Source organism: Neoarius graeffei, chromosome 24, assembly GCF_027579695.1.
Source record: "Neoarius graeffei isolate fNeoGra1 chromosome 24, fNeoGra1.pri, whole genome shotgun sequence".
Taxonomy (NCBI): domain Eukaryota; kingdom Metazoa; phylum Chordata; class Actinopteri; order Siluriformes; family Ariidae; genus Neoarius; species Neoarius graeffei.
In genome coordinates, this window is record NC_083592.1 from 6,484,132 (window position 1) to 6,503,086 (window position 18,955).

An 18,955-nucleotide genomic window follows, 5' to 3' on the forward strand; every position below is an offset into this window, starting at 1 on the left:
AGATAGCCTCAGAATGTCCCATTGGAGCATTTTTCAAAGGCTTTGCACGGCGGGGGGGGGGGGACAACCGGCACCATCTCCCCCCCCCCCCCCCCCCTTCGCTCCCTCGCCATGGTGAGCGCCCTCATACTAAATTTTTCTAGAAAAAACCCTGCACAACGACAAAACACATTTCTCACAGCTCTATTTATCACTGTAAAAGAATCACAGATATTTGTATTAAAGGGTCGCATTAATGTACTGTTTGGTTTTCATTCTTCATTACCAAGTGATCTCTGAGAGCAGTGGTGATAGTCTGACCTGTGTGGGTTCACATGAAGACGTATTTTATTTGATGTAAGCACAAAGTTTCACTGGAGCTCTGGAGCTGAAACATGTCAGGATGAATTAATTCTAATTAATTGTTCGAAGGAACATAAATGTGAGGAATAACAGACCTTTAATCAAAACCTTACATCTAAAAAAAAAAAACTATTCATGGATTAAACCTATTTGTTGTGAAGTGCATCACTCTTGCTTTGCTGTCATTTTGTTAGTAAACAGTAATCTCGAACAAATTCCACTGACCACCTCGGTACAGATTTATTTTTATTAATTAAACCAGGCTCATGGTTTAAATGTGTACAATAATATTTTTTTGGCTATTTATTGAAGCCATAGAGCTTTTAATTCCTGACACTTCCACAGACAGAACATGTTTCTATACATTTCCATGAGACTGAATCGGACATGTTTGTAGAAGTCTTGATTGTAAGGAAGGAATTAAACTCAAATAAAATTCATTTTGAGTGAGCAGACTAATAATGGCAGGAACTTATAAATACATTACATTTTTAGCTTAAAAAAAAAAAAAAAAAAAAAAGACCTGCTTGCTTTGCATCTCAGAGCCCTGAGGTTCCCCAGACCTCGCTTTGAGAATCACTGGCGTGTAGAAAATTAAGCTACATCAATGAAAATTTGCGCCCAAGATCAAGTCTTTCTTATCAGAGTCTGGAGCAGAGCCAAACATCTTCTACAAACATGTCCGAGTCAGTCTTGTGAAAATGTATAGATGAATAAACATGTTCTGTCTGTGGAAGGGTCAGGAATTAAAAAGCTCTATGGCTTCAGTAAACAGCTGAAAAAATATTATTGAACACATTTAAATCATGAGCCTGATTTAATTAATAAAAATAAATCTGTATTGGGGGCGGCATGGAGGTGTAGTGGTTAGCGCTGTCGCCTCACAGCAAGAAGGTCCGGGTTCAAGCCCCATGGCCGGCGAGGGCCTTTCTGTGTGGAGTTTGCATGTTCTCCCCATGTCCGCGTGGGTTTCCTCCGGGTGCTCCGGTTTCCCCCACAGTCCAAAGACATGCAGGTTAGGTTAACTGGTGACTCTAAATTGACCGCAGGTGTGAATGTGAGTGTGAATGGTTGTCTGTGTCTATGTGTCAGCCCTGTGATGACCTGGCGACTTGTCCAGGGTGTACCCCGCCTTTCGCCCGTAGTCAGTTGGGATAGGCTCCAGCTTGCCTGCGACCCTGTAGAACAGGATAAAGCGGCTAGAGATAATGAGATGAGATGAGAAATCTGTATTGGGGCGGCACGGCAGTGTAGTGGTTAACACTGTCACTTCATAGCAAGAAGGTTCTGGGTTTGAGCCTAGTGCCGGACGAGGGCCTTTCTGCGTGGAGTTTGCATGTTCTCCCTGTGTCTGTTTCCTCCGGAGGAAATTGAGGTTGGCTAAAATGTATCATATTTATTATTCTGATGGGTTTTTTATGCAACCATCAATCCCATTACATCTGTTCAATATTTACAGGAGGTTTTTATTCCCAAGGTGAAGTGTTTGTTGTGTGCCAAGGAGCTAACTTACAACAATACTTCCTCTGTAGTGAGGCATTACCGTGCCGTCCATGAGACCAAGGAGGACCGTGCAGGACCCAGCCAAGGGAGATAATCATAAAGCATAATGTCATTCTACTGGAACCATGCATATGTATGTAGGATGAAGTGCATGCTATACGTTTCTAGATCAGAGGACCCTTAGCAGTTCTGGGCAAAACAGAAGGATGTATCCCCACATTTATAACTCCTTGCTTTGAAATTTTTGTGTCCCAGCCTCTTCTGTTTCATGTGAATGTTTTTTTTTTTTCAAAGCTCTGTGAAATTATTTCAAAAGAAAGAAAGAAATCATCTGAGCCCCAACACTGTGGAACAAATTTGATTCATTAATAAAAAAAATCAATAAGATTTTTGAGTCCAGTCCCACAAGCACATTGTTTCCTACTTCTCATTAAGCACCACTGGAGGTGTAGTCACACCATTATTATGATCTATTATGTTATTCAGTTCCTTCATATAAAACTAAACATTGAAATATATAAAATATATTGTGTAGTTGAATGTCTAAGTTCTATTCAGATGTGTAGAATATATTTATAAATGTATCTTTCTTTAACACTGGATTGATGAACTGCTGTCCACCAGCCTCTGGACTGTCTGTGTGATTGGATGATTAATCGTTTGACCAGCAGGTGGCTCTAGTGAGCAAGTGAAGCCTGGAGAAATGAACCGATTCTCAACACAACTGGCTGGAAAACTTCGGTGTTTCATGAAGATTTATCTGATCATCACTAACTATAAGATTGTGTTTGGAGTCGCGGATAACTGCAGTGGAAACTGTAAAGCTAACGATCCTCATCACAAACAAGGAGTTCTCAAAATGCGGTGTCTTGGGTTGCAGTCACGTGACGACAGTCCAGTGTCTGTGTGCGCATGCGCATGTCCAACAGGGGGCGGGAGAGGGGGCTGACTGGTCTGGGGTTATTTTTGTACTTCATTCCTGCACACGCAGTGGGACTTCATCAAATACTTATATGTTATTTACCAGCTGGGAGGTCGGTATGGTGAAATACCGTAACCAAGGTCTTGAAAGTACTGAGCGAGGCCCTCTGGGCCGAGGTCAGTATTCAAGGCCGAGGTCACGGTATTTCACCATACGGACCGAGCTTAAGCTGGTAAATAACATTTATTTTTTTCTTTACCAAATTCTAACAGAAAACGAGAGCGCCCGAAAGGGAAAACCAAGCCGAGCCGCCATTTTGAATCGTCATTCACGGCTGTAATGCAAATTGCTTTCCCCTCGGTATTGAGGTATTTCACCTGACGTCACAGGGTCACGTGACGCCCCGGTGTCCGCCATTTTGAACATCAAGCTAGCTAATGTCAACAACAGTAGCTCGTATGTTACTGTAGCAATGTTTACGTTCAGTCATTTGGATGACTGTTAAAACCTTTCAGTCTCAAGTTTTTCCTTTACTGGATTTACTAGTTTACTGAGCTAGCGCGCGATGGCTCCCAGCTTGCCCGAGCGCGCTAGCTCAGTAAACTAGTAAATCCAGTAAAGGAAAAACTTGAGACTGAAAGGTTTTAACAGTCATCCAAATGACTGAACGTAAACATTGCTACATTAACATACCAGCTATGATGTTGTTGACATTAGCTAGTGCTAACAGCTAGTTGCTAATACACTGCTACAACTACACCGACCCTAATAATACAGTTCTTGGTCATTGCCTGGTAACAGCAAATTTATAACGGGCCATGTCTCAATAGACTAAGAAGTTATTTCAATGACATTTAATAACATTTTGTTTATCCTGAGGACCGAAAGTAAATGAAAATGTGAACAAACCTTAGCTGTAATCAGATGGCGACCACCGGCTCCAGGGACGACCCGCTGATGTAGGCATGTTACCCAGCCTGACACAAAATATTTGTAGGTATCCAAACTCTTATACGCTTTCAGATCAATACCTGTGTATGGCGATGGGTTTTTAACGACATAGGTATACAGATCATGTGGGCCGAAGTCAGGTAAAGATGAGGGCTTCGTGTACTTCCGTACGTCAGTGAACAATCCTGGTGGAAGCAGGTAAACGTCGTTCTTTAAGCCTGCTAACCTCAATTTTTGCAAATACCTCTCCCTCTGCTCGCCCTGTAAATGCCCTACGTCGCTGGATAGTGAAGGTGTTTTCTGCGTCTCGCTCCTTTTTCTTTTATGTTTTTCGTTTGTCGCCTTCCTCGCATTCAAACTGATTCGAGCCGTGCCGTCCAAAATGGCAGCATCACATGACTTGGTCACGTGGGTGAAATACCTCAATATACAAGTGCACTTCCATGGCAGGAAAAAAAACTACATTTTGCTGCCATGTAGTCCCCTATTTATACAAATAGGAGTCATTCAGGATTCAGCCATGTTTTTGCTCGGCGTTAGCAAGTTAAAGGTTTTTAGCTTTCTCCTGAAATGTTTTCTTTAATTTTGTCTTCCTCAGGATAGTAAAACTCGCTTTCGCTGTGAAGACTGTCGTTATCGCTATCCATGATGTAAAATTAATGCTATTCTCCTGAGAAATGCGAAAATAAATGTTGACAAAAATGCTACTATGTTTGCTGTTGTGAACGAGCGAGCGTTCACTGCAGCACAGGACTGCCTTCAGAAGTGCAAACACAATAATTATAGAGCTTCCAAACAAATCACTGTACTGTTATCCCTTTTATTATTATTATTATTATTATTATTATTATTCATTTCATCTCATTATCTCTAGCCGCTTTATCCTTCTACAGGGTCGCAGGCAAGCTGGAGCCTATCCCAGCTGACTACGGGTGAAAGGCGGGGTACACCCTGGACAAGTCGCCAGGTCATCACAGGGCTGACACAGACACAGACAACCATTCACACTCACACCTACGGTCAATTTAGAGTCACCAGTTAACCTAACCTGCATGTCTTTGGACTGTGGGGGAAACCGGAGCACCCGGAGGAAACCCACGCGGACACGGGGAGAACATGCAAACTCCGCACAGAAAGGCCCTCGCCGGCCATGGGGCTCGAACCCAGGACCTTCTTGCTGTGAGGCGACAGCGTTACCACTACACCACCGTGCCGCCTATTATTATTATTATTGATTAATTCAGCTCGAACCACTTCACGTAGAAAGTTTGTTCAGACTTTGTTGTATAGGTCAGTAACTAGGACAGTGGTGACTTTGTTTTGATATTCCACTCACACCCCCTTTTTTAATCCCTCCATCCATCCAATTTTTCCCATAGACTTCCAATGGGAAATTTTTCAAACTGATCCCATGTAGTCAATTTTCAAAATAATACTTCCACTTACTAGACATGCTCTGGCCAACACTCCTGAGCACTCCTCTTTTCATACATCTAACACTCATGCTTTCTCTTTTTTCCATCCCTCACTTTTCTTCCCATTGGCTTCAGCTCATCCATCATCTATCCTTTTCTTTCTATATTAATAATTCCACTTTTCCATCTGTTTCATTTCACTGAAGTTCACTAAGCTCTACAACTCACCTGTCCATGGTCCAAACGAACCGAACAGGAAAAACAAACAGACATTATTACTATTACAATTATTAGTAACAATTACTATCATTACTGGAACAGAGAGCAGCTTCTTCCCCAGAGATAGCCACCATTTTCTCACACACACACACACAAAAACAAGTACTGGTCATGGTGGTGTAGTGGTTAGCACTGTTACCTTACAGCAAGAAGATTCTAGGTTCAAGCCCAGTGGTCAATGGGGGCCTTTCTGTGTGGAGTTTGCATGTTCTCCCTGTGCCTGTGTAGGTTTCCTCTGGGAACTCAGGTTTCCCCCACAGTTCAAAGACGTGGTTAGGTTAAGGTTAGGGTGACCATGTCCTGAAGGTTGGGCTGAAGTGCCCTTGAGCTAGGCGCCTAACCCCCAACTGCTCCCCTAGTGGTGTAGCATAGCTGCCTGCTGCTCTGGGTATGTGTGTGGTAGCACTCAGGACTGTAAATACAATTACAATCTGTGCAATATCGCTTTACAATTCACTTTTTTCCCTTTTCCCCCACTTACTTTATCTTATATATATATATATATATATATATATATATATATATATATATATATATATATATATATATATATATATATATATATATATATATATATATATATATGGCGGCACGGTGGTGTAGTGGTTAGCACTGTTGCCTCACAGCAAGAAGGTCCTGGATTTGAACCCAGCGGCCGGTGAGGGCCTTTCTGTGCGGAGTTTGCATGTTCTCCCCGTGTCTGCGTGGGTTTCCTCCGGGTGCTCCGGTTTCCCCCACAGTCCAAAGACATGCAGGTTAGGTTAACTGGTGGATCTAAATTGACCGTAGGTGTGAATGTGAGTGTGAATGGTTGTCTGTGTCTATGTGTCAGCCCTGTGATGACCTGGCGACTTGTCCAGGGTGTACCCCGCTTCTCGCCCATAGTCAGCTGGGATAGGCTCCAGCTTGCCCCTGTAGGACAGGATAAGCAGCTACAGATAATGGATGGATATATTTATATACTTTTATTGCAGCTGTTTTTGTCCCTGACGTGGGTGGAATACTGAAGCGTGGCAGGTGGGAAATTATATTAAAACAGACTTTGTGCATTTTCCTGACTTTTGCGTTTCACCTTTTTTTTATTGCTTCACAGTCTCACTGAGACACACATGCACACAACACACAGACATGCTTAGGTCAGGAGAAATCCTCTCTCTTTGCCCTCTCCCTCCTTTTCTACCTTCCATCCTCACTGCAAAACACACACAGACACATTAATCGACAACAAGTGTACTGACTTTTCCACTCGCCTTCCCTGGCCCTGCCCTCCATTCACAACGCAACACTTGGCCACGCCCCCACTACCACAGTGATCTCTGTAGACTTCTCAATGGCCTTTGACACTGTTGACCGAAAGATGCTTTGGATGGTACTAGAAGTGTATGGATGCCCAGAAAGACTGATACAGCTCATTAAGCTCTTCCATGAGAATATATCTGTGCAGGTTTTGATCAGAGGAGACATTGGTGAATCTTTTCCTGTAAATCATGGTGTCAAACATAGATGCGTTCTTGCCCTGACATTGTTTATACTCTACCTTACAGGAGTCCTAGAGACTATGGGCACTAACTGAGATAAAGGAGTCTACATCAGGACTCGATCGGAAGGCAAACTCTTCAGTCTTGCCAGACTCAAGTCCTCAACCAAAACTCTGCAAATTTGCATGTGAGAACTGCTGTATGCAGGCGACTCTGCTTTTGTAGCAATAGATTTGGACGACATGCAGGAAATCGTTGATTGCTTTGCCACAGCTGCAACCCTCTTTGGATTGAAAATCAATACCACAAAAACAGAACTTGAGTACTTCACCTGAGCCACAGGCAATGGCAAACAATGTTGTTTTGGTCAATGGAACGCCTCTTAGGAGTTCTGAGAGTTTCATCTACTACTTCAGCAGCTCAGTCAGGCCATTCATGCCACCACTGCGGATGACTCTGCTGCTCTGGTGTGGGCCTCGCTGTGCATCCTAGTGAATCAGTCATCATCGCTAGCGATGGACAGCCAACGATGATGTTATGCCGTATTCAGGCATCTAGTAGAAAGTAGAGAGAGATGCTGTATTACATTTACAGATCTAACGTTGTAAATATTGAAAATCATCAATGATGTATTTCAGTCCTATGTTAAAGAAAACAGAAGGGAAAAACAAGCCCTGTGTCCCTGAACATGTGAAACTGCTTGGATTCAGTGCAGTGTATACAACTGCGACAGATGAGGGATCAGAGACATTTACACTGAGAGGACAACAGGAGCTTTGGACACACTGTATGAATCATAAAAATATTAGAAATATTTAATAGAATCCATTTTCATAAATTAGTTAAAGGTTTTCTGTTCACGTCCACATGGGTTGTACTGAGACAAGTGCTGTCTTTTACAGAGGGTTGAAATACTGTAATCTGTCTCAGATATGTGTTTTCTAAAGAGTTTCTATCAGGAAAAATATCACAAATCCTCCATATGATCAATTTTCACAAAACTAGTAAAAATGTTTCAGATGGTCAGTTATACTTCGACTGTAATTTTTTTTTGTGCTTTTAACTGAGACCTGAAATTGGGTTATTAATGTGTTTAGTGTGGTGGAGGCTTTTATTTTGAAATTTCTATCCAGAGCAGAAAGAGAATGAAAGATCAGCCGGAGGAGGGGAAGTGGCAATGAGTAAGCCAGAGAAAGAACCACCGGACCCGGTGGATTCGAACTTTGTTAGAGGAGGACTGGGGTGTGACACTGGACAAGATTTTGATAATGTCTTAGACAGCATTGAGTTTGAGGAAGATGAAATGAGTACAATCAGTGAGGATGACCAGCAAGACGACTTTCAAATAGTGCAGTCGAGAAACCAAAGAAAAAAACGTAAGACAAGAGATACACCTGATGGTCCTAGAATTAAGCAGAGGAGGAGAGACATTAAGGTGGTTATGAAATTTCAAAAACCCGGTTTACTGAACCCCTTGAAAGTGAGTGCAGCGATACACAAACTGGTTGGCGATGTGTTTGATGTTAAACCGCTAAGAGACGGGAGTCTGCTAATTGTTTGTCGGGATAGGGACCAGCGTATGGGACTGATGCAGTGTAGGAACCTATTAGGAATTAACGTTAAAGTTCAGGACTGGGTGGAAAGGGGGAATGCACTGGTTGTGATAACAGGTGTGCCGACTGAACTGTCGGAAGAAGAAATTAAGCAGAACATTAGAGGTACTAGAGTGATCAGAGTTAAACGATTGCTGGTTACCAGGGCGGGGATAAAAACGCCAAGTCTGTCTGTTCTATTAACATTGCAGGAACCCAAGCAACCTGAAAGAATTATGATCGGATACGTTAGTTATCAGACGAGACCATATGTTCCACCGCCAACAAGGTGTTTTAAAGGGATAGTTCGGGATTTTTGACATGAATCTATATGGTATCCCCGTCAGCAGTGTCATGCATCCACACTGACTTACCCCCGACAGTGTTCTGTGAGCCTAGATATTGTACAGTGTTGGTCAGTGCACAAGTAGTTCCGGCAGGTTTCCTGGGGTCTGCAAAGTAACACGTTTTTCTTCTCAAAACAGCTCGTGTTCGAATGAGTGATTTATTAGCATAACAAAACCACTGCTGCCTATGTAGTGCCCTATTTATACAAATAGGAGTCATTCAGGATTCAGCCATGACACGGAGCAAAAGCATGGCTGAATCCTGAATGACTCCTATTTGTATAAATAGGGCACTACATAGGCAGCAGTGGTAGTTTCTTTTTCCCTGCCATGGAAGCGCACTTGTATACTGAGGAGGAAAGCAATTTGCTGCTGCTAAACACTGTCGAACAACTAATGAAAGTTGTTGGCTAGCTCGCACACAACTGTTAACAGTGACAGCGTGCACTGATCGCTATTGAGAGAAAGTAGCCCCAAGCAATTACAAGGTGTGACTTTTTGGACTACAAGGGTTCATCTCATCTCATCTCATTATCTCTAGCCGCTTTATCCTTCTACAGGGTCGCAGGCAAGCTGGAGCCTATCCCAGCTGACTACGGGCGAAAGGCGGGGTACACCCTGGACAAGTCGCCAGGTCATCACAGGGCTGACACATAGACACAGACAACCATTCACACTCACATTCACACCTACGGTCAATTTAGAGTCACCAGTTAACCTAACCTGCATGTCTTTGGACTGTGGGGGAAACCGGAGCACCCGGAGGAAACCCACGCGGACACGGGGAGAACATGCAAACTCCACACAGAAAGGCCCTCGCCGGCCCCGGGGCTCGAACCCAGGACCTTCTTGCTGTGAGGCGACAGTGCTAACCACTACACCACCGTGCCGCCCACTACAAGGGTTTTGTTATGCTAATAAATCATCATTCGAACACGAGCTGTTTTGAGAAGAAAAACGTGTTACTTTGCAGACCCCAGGAAACCTGCCGGAACTACTTGTGCACTGACCAACACTGTACAATATCTAGGCTCACAGAACACTGTCGGGGGTAAGTCAGTGTGGATGCACGACACTGCTGACGGGGATACCATATAGATTCATGTCAAAAATCCCGAACTATCCCTTTAAGTGCCAAAGATACGGCCACATTGCGTTAGTGTGTAAAGCCAAGTGTAGGTGTGCTAGGTGTGTGGGGGGAGCACGAATATGGTAAATGTGAAGAAGGCACTAAAATTAAATGCTGCAATTGTGGTGGAGAACATAGTGCGGCATACAAAGGCTGTGAAATGCATAAGAAAGCCGTTCAGGTGCAAAATGTTAAAGTTAAAGAACAGATCTCATATGCGGAGGCCATCAAACGGGTTAACAAAGAAAACAAAGCGAGAACTGCTGTTAATGTCGGTTTGCATGCTGCCCCTATGCCTGCTGGAGTCCAAATGCCCCAAAAGTGTTGCAAACTCACTGACGATACACTTATAGTGAATAAGAAGAATTTTGTTGCTTTCATAGCGGAGGTTATTAAGCGATCAGCACTGATTGAGAGTCGGACAGACAAAATTAAAATGATAAAAAAGGCAGCTGAGAAGCATTTAGACATTCGAGGATTGACAGTACTCGACATACATAATATGCTTTCAGAGCCATTGGACCCCGACTTTCGTCTAGCCACCCCTAAGTGTTCATAATGTGTTTGCGTGTTTTACAATGGAATGCCAGGAGTCTACTGGCCAGTGACCAGGAGTTTAAACAGTTTATTGAAGAGCAAGACGTCAAACCCAACATCATTTGCGTACAAGAAACATGGTTGAAGCCCTCTTTAGATTTTGTTTTATATGGTTATGTGGCAGTGAGGAAGGATAGGGATATGGTGGGAGGGGGGGTAGCGACGTTTGTACAGCAGGGGATCAATTATAGGATTGTAGAAATGAATGAAGATGTTGAAGCGGTGTTAGTTGACATATGGATTGACAAAACTAGACTGAGAATTATTCATTTCTATAACCCATGCAAGGTTATAGTGAGAAAGGCACTGGAGAGTTTGTGTGAAGTGGGACATGGGAATATATTGTTTTGTGGTGATTTTAATGCACACAATACCTTGTGGGGGGGCACAAAAACTGATGTAAATGGGATCACTGTTGAGGAAGTCATGGATGATTTTAACCTCAGTTGTTTGAATGATGGTAGTAGTACAAGGTATGATGCTGCGCATGGAACTGAATCGGCAATAGATCTCACATTTACTTCTGGGCCAATAGCTGGCGTAAGCAGATGGGAAGTTTCTGACCATTCTCTTGGCAGTGATCACTATGTCATAACTACAATGATTAGAGATCAAAATATCTGTTTGGAGGAGAACTGGTTTCCGCGATGGAAGTTGAAGCAGGCAGATTGGGGACTGTATAGTGTTACTGTAAATGCTAAGCTTATGCAGCTCCCTCCTGTACTCACTGATGACGTGGACGAGCTAAATTCTATAATAACACGAATACTGTGTGATTCAGCTGAAGAAGTAGGTCCTCTGGAAGGCAGGGAAGGAAGATGGTACCTTGGTGGTCTGATGAGTGTACAAATGCTATTAGGATCAGGAATAAGGCTTTCAAGGTTTTAAAGGCAAGTCATACTTATCATAACCTATTGGAATATAAAAGGGCTCAGGCCAGAGTTAAAAGAATTATTAAAGACACAAAAAGGAGTTATTGGAGAGCGTTCTGCAGCCAAATAGGGGCAGATATTAAGGTCAGTGATGTGTGGGGCATGATTAGGAAGATGGGGGGCATTAGGAGGGATCACTCCTTACCGGTGATCAAAGATAATGGAAGTGAAGCAGTAACAAACTTGGAAAAGGCGGAAATGTTGGCGAGAGCCTTTGTTAGAATACATAGCTCAGGAAACTTGTCAGGCGAAGAACTATCTCGGAGGGGAAAGATTATACAAGACAACAAGGAGATCCTGGAGAGGGAACATGTTGGTGATGGTGTGGTGGATAGGGAATTTACAATGAGTGAGTGCATAAGAGCCTTGGCTGGAGTTAGGAATACCTCACCAGGGAAGGATGGTGTGTGCTATAAAATGATTAAGGAATTAGATGTTATGGCTAAGTTTATGATTTTGAAATTGTATAACGAGGTCTGGAAACAAGGAAAGTTACCGGTGAGTTGGAAACACTCAGTTGTGGTTCCCATTGGAAAGCCAGGTAAGGATAAGTCTAATGTGAAAAGTTATAGACCAATCGCTCTGACGTCTAATTTATGCAAGCTCATGGAGAGAATGGTGACTAAGAGGTTGACCTATGAAGTTGAAAAAAGAGGCCTTCTTTCATGTTATCAAAGTGGATTCCGCAGTGGGCGCACTACCATGGATTCTGTCCTGGGCCTGGAGAATGAAGTGAGAAAGGCACAGGTTAACAAGGAGTCTGTGCTGGCTATCTTTTTTGATATAGAGAAAGCATACGATATGTTGTGGAAAGAAGGGCTGTTGTTGAAATTGCATAGGATGGGCATTAAGGGCAAAATGTTTAACTGGGTACGTGACTTTCTTAGAAATAGGACCATCGAAGTGAGAGTGGGGACAAGTCTGTCTAGGAGATATCAAATAGAGAATGGAACGCCGCAGGGGAGTGTGTGTAGCCCTGTATTATTTAATATAATGATTAATGATATATTTTGTGGCATTGAGGATGCTGCTGTTCATAGAGCGTTGTATGCAGACGATGGGGCTTTGTGGATGAGGGGCCGCAATGTAGACCATGTGAAAAAGAAGATGCAGGGGGCTATTAATATAGTGGAAAGGTGGGCTGGAGAGTGGGGATTCAGGCTGTCGGTGGAAAAGACACAAGTTATTTGTTTTTCAAAGAAAAGAGTGAATCCTACAGTAGACCTTCGATTGTACGGTCAGACTCTTTCCCAAACATGCATTATTAGGTATCTGGGTATATGGTTCGATGTCAAGCTAACATTTAGGGAACATATCCAGAAAGTCATGGAGAAATGTAAAAAGGCTGTGAATGTTCTCAAATGTGTATCAGGGTTTGACTGGGGAGCGACAGGGTCTGCGTTGAGAAGAATTTATATTGCCTTGGTTAGGTCGGTGTTAGACTATGGCTGTGTAGCTTTCATGGGGGCTTCTAAGACCTTGCTCAGCGGCCTAGATAAAGTTCATTCTACAAGCTTGAGAATTTGTAGTGGTGCATTTCGAACATCCTCTATACCAGCATTACAAATTGAAACAGGGGAAATGCCCCTACACCTTAGGCGACTTAAGCTCAGTATGGCGTACTGGACAAATTTACGGGGGCATGAAGAGTCACACCCTACAAAACAGGTGCTACTGGATTGTTGGGAATATGGTAAATCGCAGAACAACAGTTTTGGTTGGGGAGGGAACAACTGGGCGAATGAGTTGGAAATTGGTGACGTTCCTTGTTGCGACACAGTTCCTTTAAGCAGAACCCCTCCATGGCTATTTGGTATACCCTCTGTAATATTTGAAGCAAAAAATAAAATTGCAAATAATGGAATATATTGGGATGTTGACCAATATCTGCAGCAAGCGTTCTATGGCCATACACTCATTTATACAGATGCATCCAAAGATCTTGATGGCAGAACAGGGGCAGCAGTGCACATACCAGACCTTAATATCTCAATTAAAAAGAGAAGCTCTGACCATTTGTCTATCCTTGCAGTGGAAATGTCAGCCATCATACTTGCCCTCCAATGGATAGAGGATTTTAAGGATTTTAAGACTCTTCAGCCTGTGATCTGTTCAGACTCAATGTCGTCATTACTGTCTATAGAAAATGGTTCCTCACCATGCCGGCAGGACTTACTAAATGAGATCAATCAAATATTGTTTGTACTAACTCAACAAGGCCTGCATGTCCAGTTTGTGTGGGTCCCTGCTCATAGGGGAGTGGAGGGCAACGAGGCAGCAGATAGGCTAGCAAAGGAGGCTACTACAAACACTGAAGTCCAACTTGTAATTCCCCTCAGCCGGCCAGAAGTTAAGGTTTTAATCTACACCAACGTGAGTAAACTTTGGCAAGCCGAATGGAAGGAAGAGAAGAGAGGAAGACATCTATATAAGATACATAGCCATGTTACATTCAGTAAATCAGGTTATGCTGGGAGACAGGAAGAGGTATGGTTTTCCAGATTAAGGATAGGCCACACAGGGCTGAATAGCAGCCTATTTAAGATTCAGAAACATCTTACTGGTTTGTGTGAGCACTGTGGAGGGACAGAAGATGTAGAGCATGTTTTACTTAAATGTACGCATTATTCAAGGCAAAGAGAAGGACCGAAAAAGGCTGTGGAAAAATCTAAACTGACACTGTCATTAGAAAATCTACTAGTTGAGCCTAGATCCAAACACATCACTGATGCAGTATTAGCATTTCTCAGGGACAGTCAACTATCTAAGCGCATCTAGGAGATTTCAGCTTTCACGTTTTGCAGTTGGTCATTTGTTTCTTTGATCTACTTTTGTTTAATTATGCAATTATTTATCTGATATTCAGTTGGAATTTTTTTTTTCCTTTTTCTTTCTCCCTGGCTCTCGCATCCTCTCCTCATTTACATCTCTCTTTCATAGCACATTATAAGTAGTGTAAGTAATTTAATTCAAGTGTACACACCCCAGTCCTGTAGATGGCGGTAATGCACTGCGTTTGCCAACTGCCACATAAACCTGACTGAAGAAGAAGATCATCAGCCGGAGATGAGCAGTGTGAATGTTACTGACGGTCTAAAACTATGAACACTGAGGATCATCCGCCTTTACTTCAGTGTGTTACCGCCTATAGACAGAACTTTACTAAAGTTTACTTATGAAATTGTTTATTTTTGTTTATTTCGCCTCTTTGCTGGGAAATGTTGGGACTGAAACATGGAGCCCGACAGTTCCGGAAGTTCTGCTTTTCCTCCTGTTTCCTGTTCATCCTTCATCAGCAGGTGAGTTTAGAAATGTAAAATATCAGCTCATTGAAAGCTGTGTGTGTGTGTCAGTAGTGAGAGAGTGTAAATTACACAGCTCACTCCGGGGAATAAAGAAGTGTAATGTGGTACTGAAGGTGTTTATCAGGGGCGCCAGGTACTGAAACTGGGTGGAAAGGTGTAGCGGGGGCCAAAGAGGAACACATTATATTCTGGAGCGGAGTCGACTCGGTGAATTTAGTTTCTTTGCCCCTAACGGAGCGATATTTGGCCTTGGCGGAGGCTTGAGTTCCGGTACGCGCAGTAGCCGCTCCCTGACAGACCGCCATTTTGGCTACGTTCACACTGCAGGCTGAGTCAGTCCCCCCCGAGAGCAAATAAACAACAGCGCCCCCCTTACCATTTTTATTGTTGCTATACTTAATGTTCCATTCGTATTTTAAAAAATGGTTGTTGTACACATTTTTTTTCTTTTACACATTTAAAACATCTGTGCTTTTTTTAAAACCTCTTTCACACATTTTAAACATCTGTGCTTTGTCAAACTTTTTTTTACACATTTTAAACATCTGTGCTTTTTAAAGCCTCTTTTTCACACATTTTAAACATCTGTGCTTTGTAAAACACTTTTTTACACATTTTAAACATCTGTGCTTTTTTTTTTTTTTTTTTTTTTAAACCTTTTTGTTTTACACATTTTAAACATCTCATAGCATCGTTAGCTAGCACCTCTTGGCAGACAACACACTGTGGCAGTGGAGCATCTTCAGATCCAGTCCATGAAAATCCAAACTTTAAATAATCGTGGTCACTTCCTTCTTTTTTTGCTTGGCCCAGACTCTGTCTCCTCACTCACTGTAGCTTTAGGTATTAAAAATCGATCCATTTTGTCTCTGGCAAAGGCTAGCTGAAGTTCGCTAAATGTCCGCAATAGTAACTTATTCTGGTTTATTTTTCCTCATGTTGCGCCCCCCCGAAGAACTCTGGCACCCCCTAGGGGAGGTGCGCCCCACACTTTGAAAAGCCCTGGAATAGAGGAACTGAGTAGAATAGAGTAGAGCTGTTAAGGCCCTATAGAGATCTTGCAGTCACGTGACCGGAAAGTACACAACCCCCATCGTGTCGGTCAAAAACACCGCTGAGTACTGCTGCACTCGTGTACAGAATGGATCAATTTCAACCGACGGACTACACGGCTCATTTTTCTAATGAACAGATAACTAGATATATGTCTAAAATAAACGATCTACAGATTTGTGACCCTTATGGCTTACCGGACGGAGTTTTCACGACCGGATTTTGAACTGCCAGCGGAATACCCGGACGTGTATAATTACCTCATTAACTTTCCCTCGCTGTTCAGTGGTGAAGCACTGCGTGCTTATAAATCTCTGGACAGTTTTCTTTACAGAAATTCAGGATTTGTCAGCGACTCAGATGTGGCATCTTGTAAACAAGAAAATAACAATCCTCATTGGATGGGTAAGTCACTTGAGTATAGCACTGACCAGCCGATTATAGAATAGAATAAGGTAATTCCAAATCGTCCGTCTTGTTTACATGGATCTGGCGTTGGAGAGGTAGAGGCTTGGCAGTGGAGATTTGAGTGGCTGTTTTCTGAGCTTAGTCAACAGGCCGGCTCTGCCTGTAGCCTCGCTTTTGCTTCTGCTCCCGGCGCCGCCTCCTTCGCTTTGCTTCTGATAACAATCCACGGAGACCCCGCTGGTCTCGTTCGGAATGTTATTTTTTTTTTCTCGTCCGGAATGTTGTGCATGCGATGGAAATCGCTACAAACCGTCATTTTCTGCTGGAAACCAATGTCCAGTAAGTCCATACGGTTGTAGTGGATATTGAAGTCCGGTACAGACGAACAACACGCAAAAATACACACACAAAACATAAAAAACGTGCACAGGTAGGGAGAGCTTGTAGCCGCAGCCGTTGTAGTAGAATTGTATATAGTAGGGTTTTCCAGAAGAAAAGGTAGAAGTAAACGCAGAAGTAGAACCAGAAGTAGAAGGCGGAATATGGCGTTTGACCTACAAGATGGCGTCTGTCACAATCTGGATCGGCTGTGACGTCACATGCAAGTGCTCCATAAACATAAGAATTGTGCACAACATGATAAAAGCATGAAACTTTCAGGGTTTGTTCTCCAGGGTATAACAATTAATTTAAGATCTGGAGGTGCTCTCAGTTTGACCTTGGAGGTCATTTAGAGGTCATCGACCCTTGTTATGTGCAATTTCAATGGACAGGATTAAAAATTGGGGCATTTTATCATATAAGTGTGACAGATTGTAATTACATGTGGATTTCCATTTTTCTAGGTCATGAGGGTCCATTTATAGTGATATTACACTTAGAAGTCAAGGTTAAGATGAAGGTCACTCTAAAATATATGATGTGTTATGTCAATTTCAACAACTTTTATGATTTTGTAGCATATTGCCAAGCAATGACTTCCAAATGAGTGATACAAGTGATACAGGCCTAATGTGAGTATTCTAATCATTGCAGTCTCCAGAACATGCACAAAGGGCAGTACACTTCAATTCTGCCTTTTTGCATTTGCAGTGACCACAACAGTCCTTTTTGCAACCACAATGCAAAAGCTCATAGCACGACTGTGAGGCCTCAGGTAGTGTTGTCCAAAGTGGCTGCCATCCATCGTCACTGTTAACCCATCCCCAGTCTGAAGGACTTGGCAACTGGGGCCTAATAACCAAGGCAAGGTTCCATACATGAGCCTGATACATGGCTCGTTTGATGTGTTGTCTCAAAGCAGCTTGTGTAGGGGGGATGTTTTCCAACGATCTTGACTTTCGTGTGAAAAGATGTTTCCGTGCCTCATTGACACCTACACATGCACTTGTTCTGTCATAAATGAGAACAACAAAGCGTTCCAGCTGTGACAAAGACAGGTCACTCAGTTCTTGTGGCATTTGCAACATTTCGTGAAAAGCCTCCGTGACTTCTGGGTACATATGGGCAATTCCATGTAAATGTCAGTCTCACCATGCAAAAATAAAGCAACATGTAAAGCATCAAAACCACTCCCAGAGATCTCACCTAGGCCTGTATTTTACAGATGTGAATAAGTTGAACCAATTTGTAACCAACCTAATATGTCACTGTCAGTCTTTCTTTCTTATAATGTAAAACCCAAGCTAAAATCAACTTTGATCATGTACAATTCTATATTATTGCCACAAGCCACAGAAATGTATGCTAAAATCCACAAAACAGCAAAACAATAGCCATCCTAAATATTATTTAAGAACTTTGATAGTTTTAGCTGATATTTAGAGTTTTTCAAAGGGTTATGGTGGTTAAATTGCTGATTTTCTAAACATATGCCATGTCTATTTCAGACGCGTCACATCCATAACGCTGACATTTCCTTCCGAAACTCTGCATGAAATACAAAATATTTTAAACAAAGATTTTTTAATATTCACCTTGGACCCCTCTATCAAATGGATATCTCCATTTCGACATTAGATTTACAATTTCACAGAGTTTGATAAAAATGTACAGTCACCCAAGAAAAGTGATACTTTTTCTGTCACATCCATAACGCATCTTTTATTGGCATTTTCTGGCATGCCCTAGATGTACTATGGGAATTGTTCTTGTTCTATCACTTCTCCAGTATGGTACAGCCTTAAAATATGCAACACCTGTTTAAATACTGGGAGACAATAAAACATGCACTGGGTCATTTGTTGCCATTTTGAGTTCAAGTGTCACGTCCATAACGCTGGAATTGCTCATAAGCCACGTGTCCCAAGCAGTCTTTTTACCACGGCCACAGAATGCTGATGTTGTATCACAGCCAGTGAAAGAATGAAATGCGAGCAAAGCATCGCTAGTGGAAGGACCAAGAGCAGCAACCACCTTGTGGATGCCAATATAGCAGAAAGTGCTACCAGTTCCAAAGGCTATCCACATTTCTTCAAGGTCAACTTTCTGAAATACAGGTACTGCCAAGACGACCACATCTGAATCCACTGTTCTAACTAACACGTTCTTAAGTCCCTTTTTAGCAGCATCTGCCACATGAAGCAATAGCCTTGTCTGCCTCCTCGAGTGCATGGAACCAAATTACTTGCATCACAGTCAACAGGAGAGCTGAGGACATTGCCATGATATGATATGGCAATGAAAGTTTAAGTCATGATTTG

General features: G+C 42.6%; 1 protein-coding gene across 2 annotated transcripts in view; it reads left to right on the plus strand.

Moving 5' to 3' along the window:
- The first annotated feature begins 14,514 nt into the window (after positions 1-14,514).
- LOC132872792 (class I histocompatibility antigen, Gogo-B*0101 alpha chain-like) overlaps positions 14,515-18,955 on the plus strand; it is a 38,533-nt gene continuing 34,092 nt past the window's right edge. For both annotated transcript variants that reach the window (XR_009651487.1, XM_060907879.1), the window contains exon 1: positions 14,515-14,786. Coding sequence is in view for 1 of the 2 variants with exons in the window: in XM_060907879.1 (XP_060763862.1) it covers positions 14,663-14,786 (124 nt within the window). In the remaining variant the exon portion in view is untranslated. The remainder of the gene's footprint in view (positions 14,787-18,955) is intronic.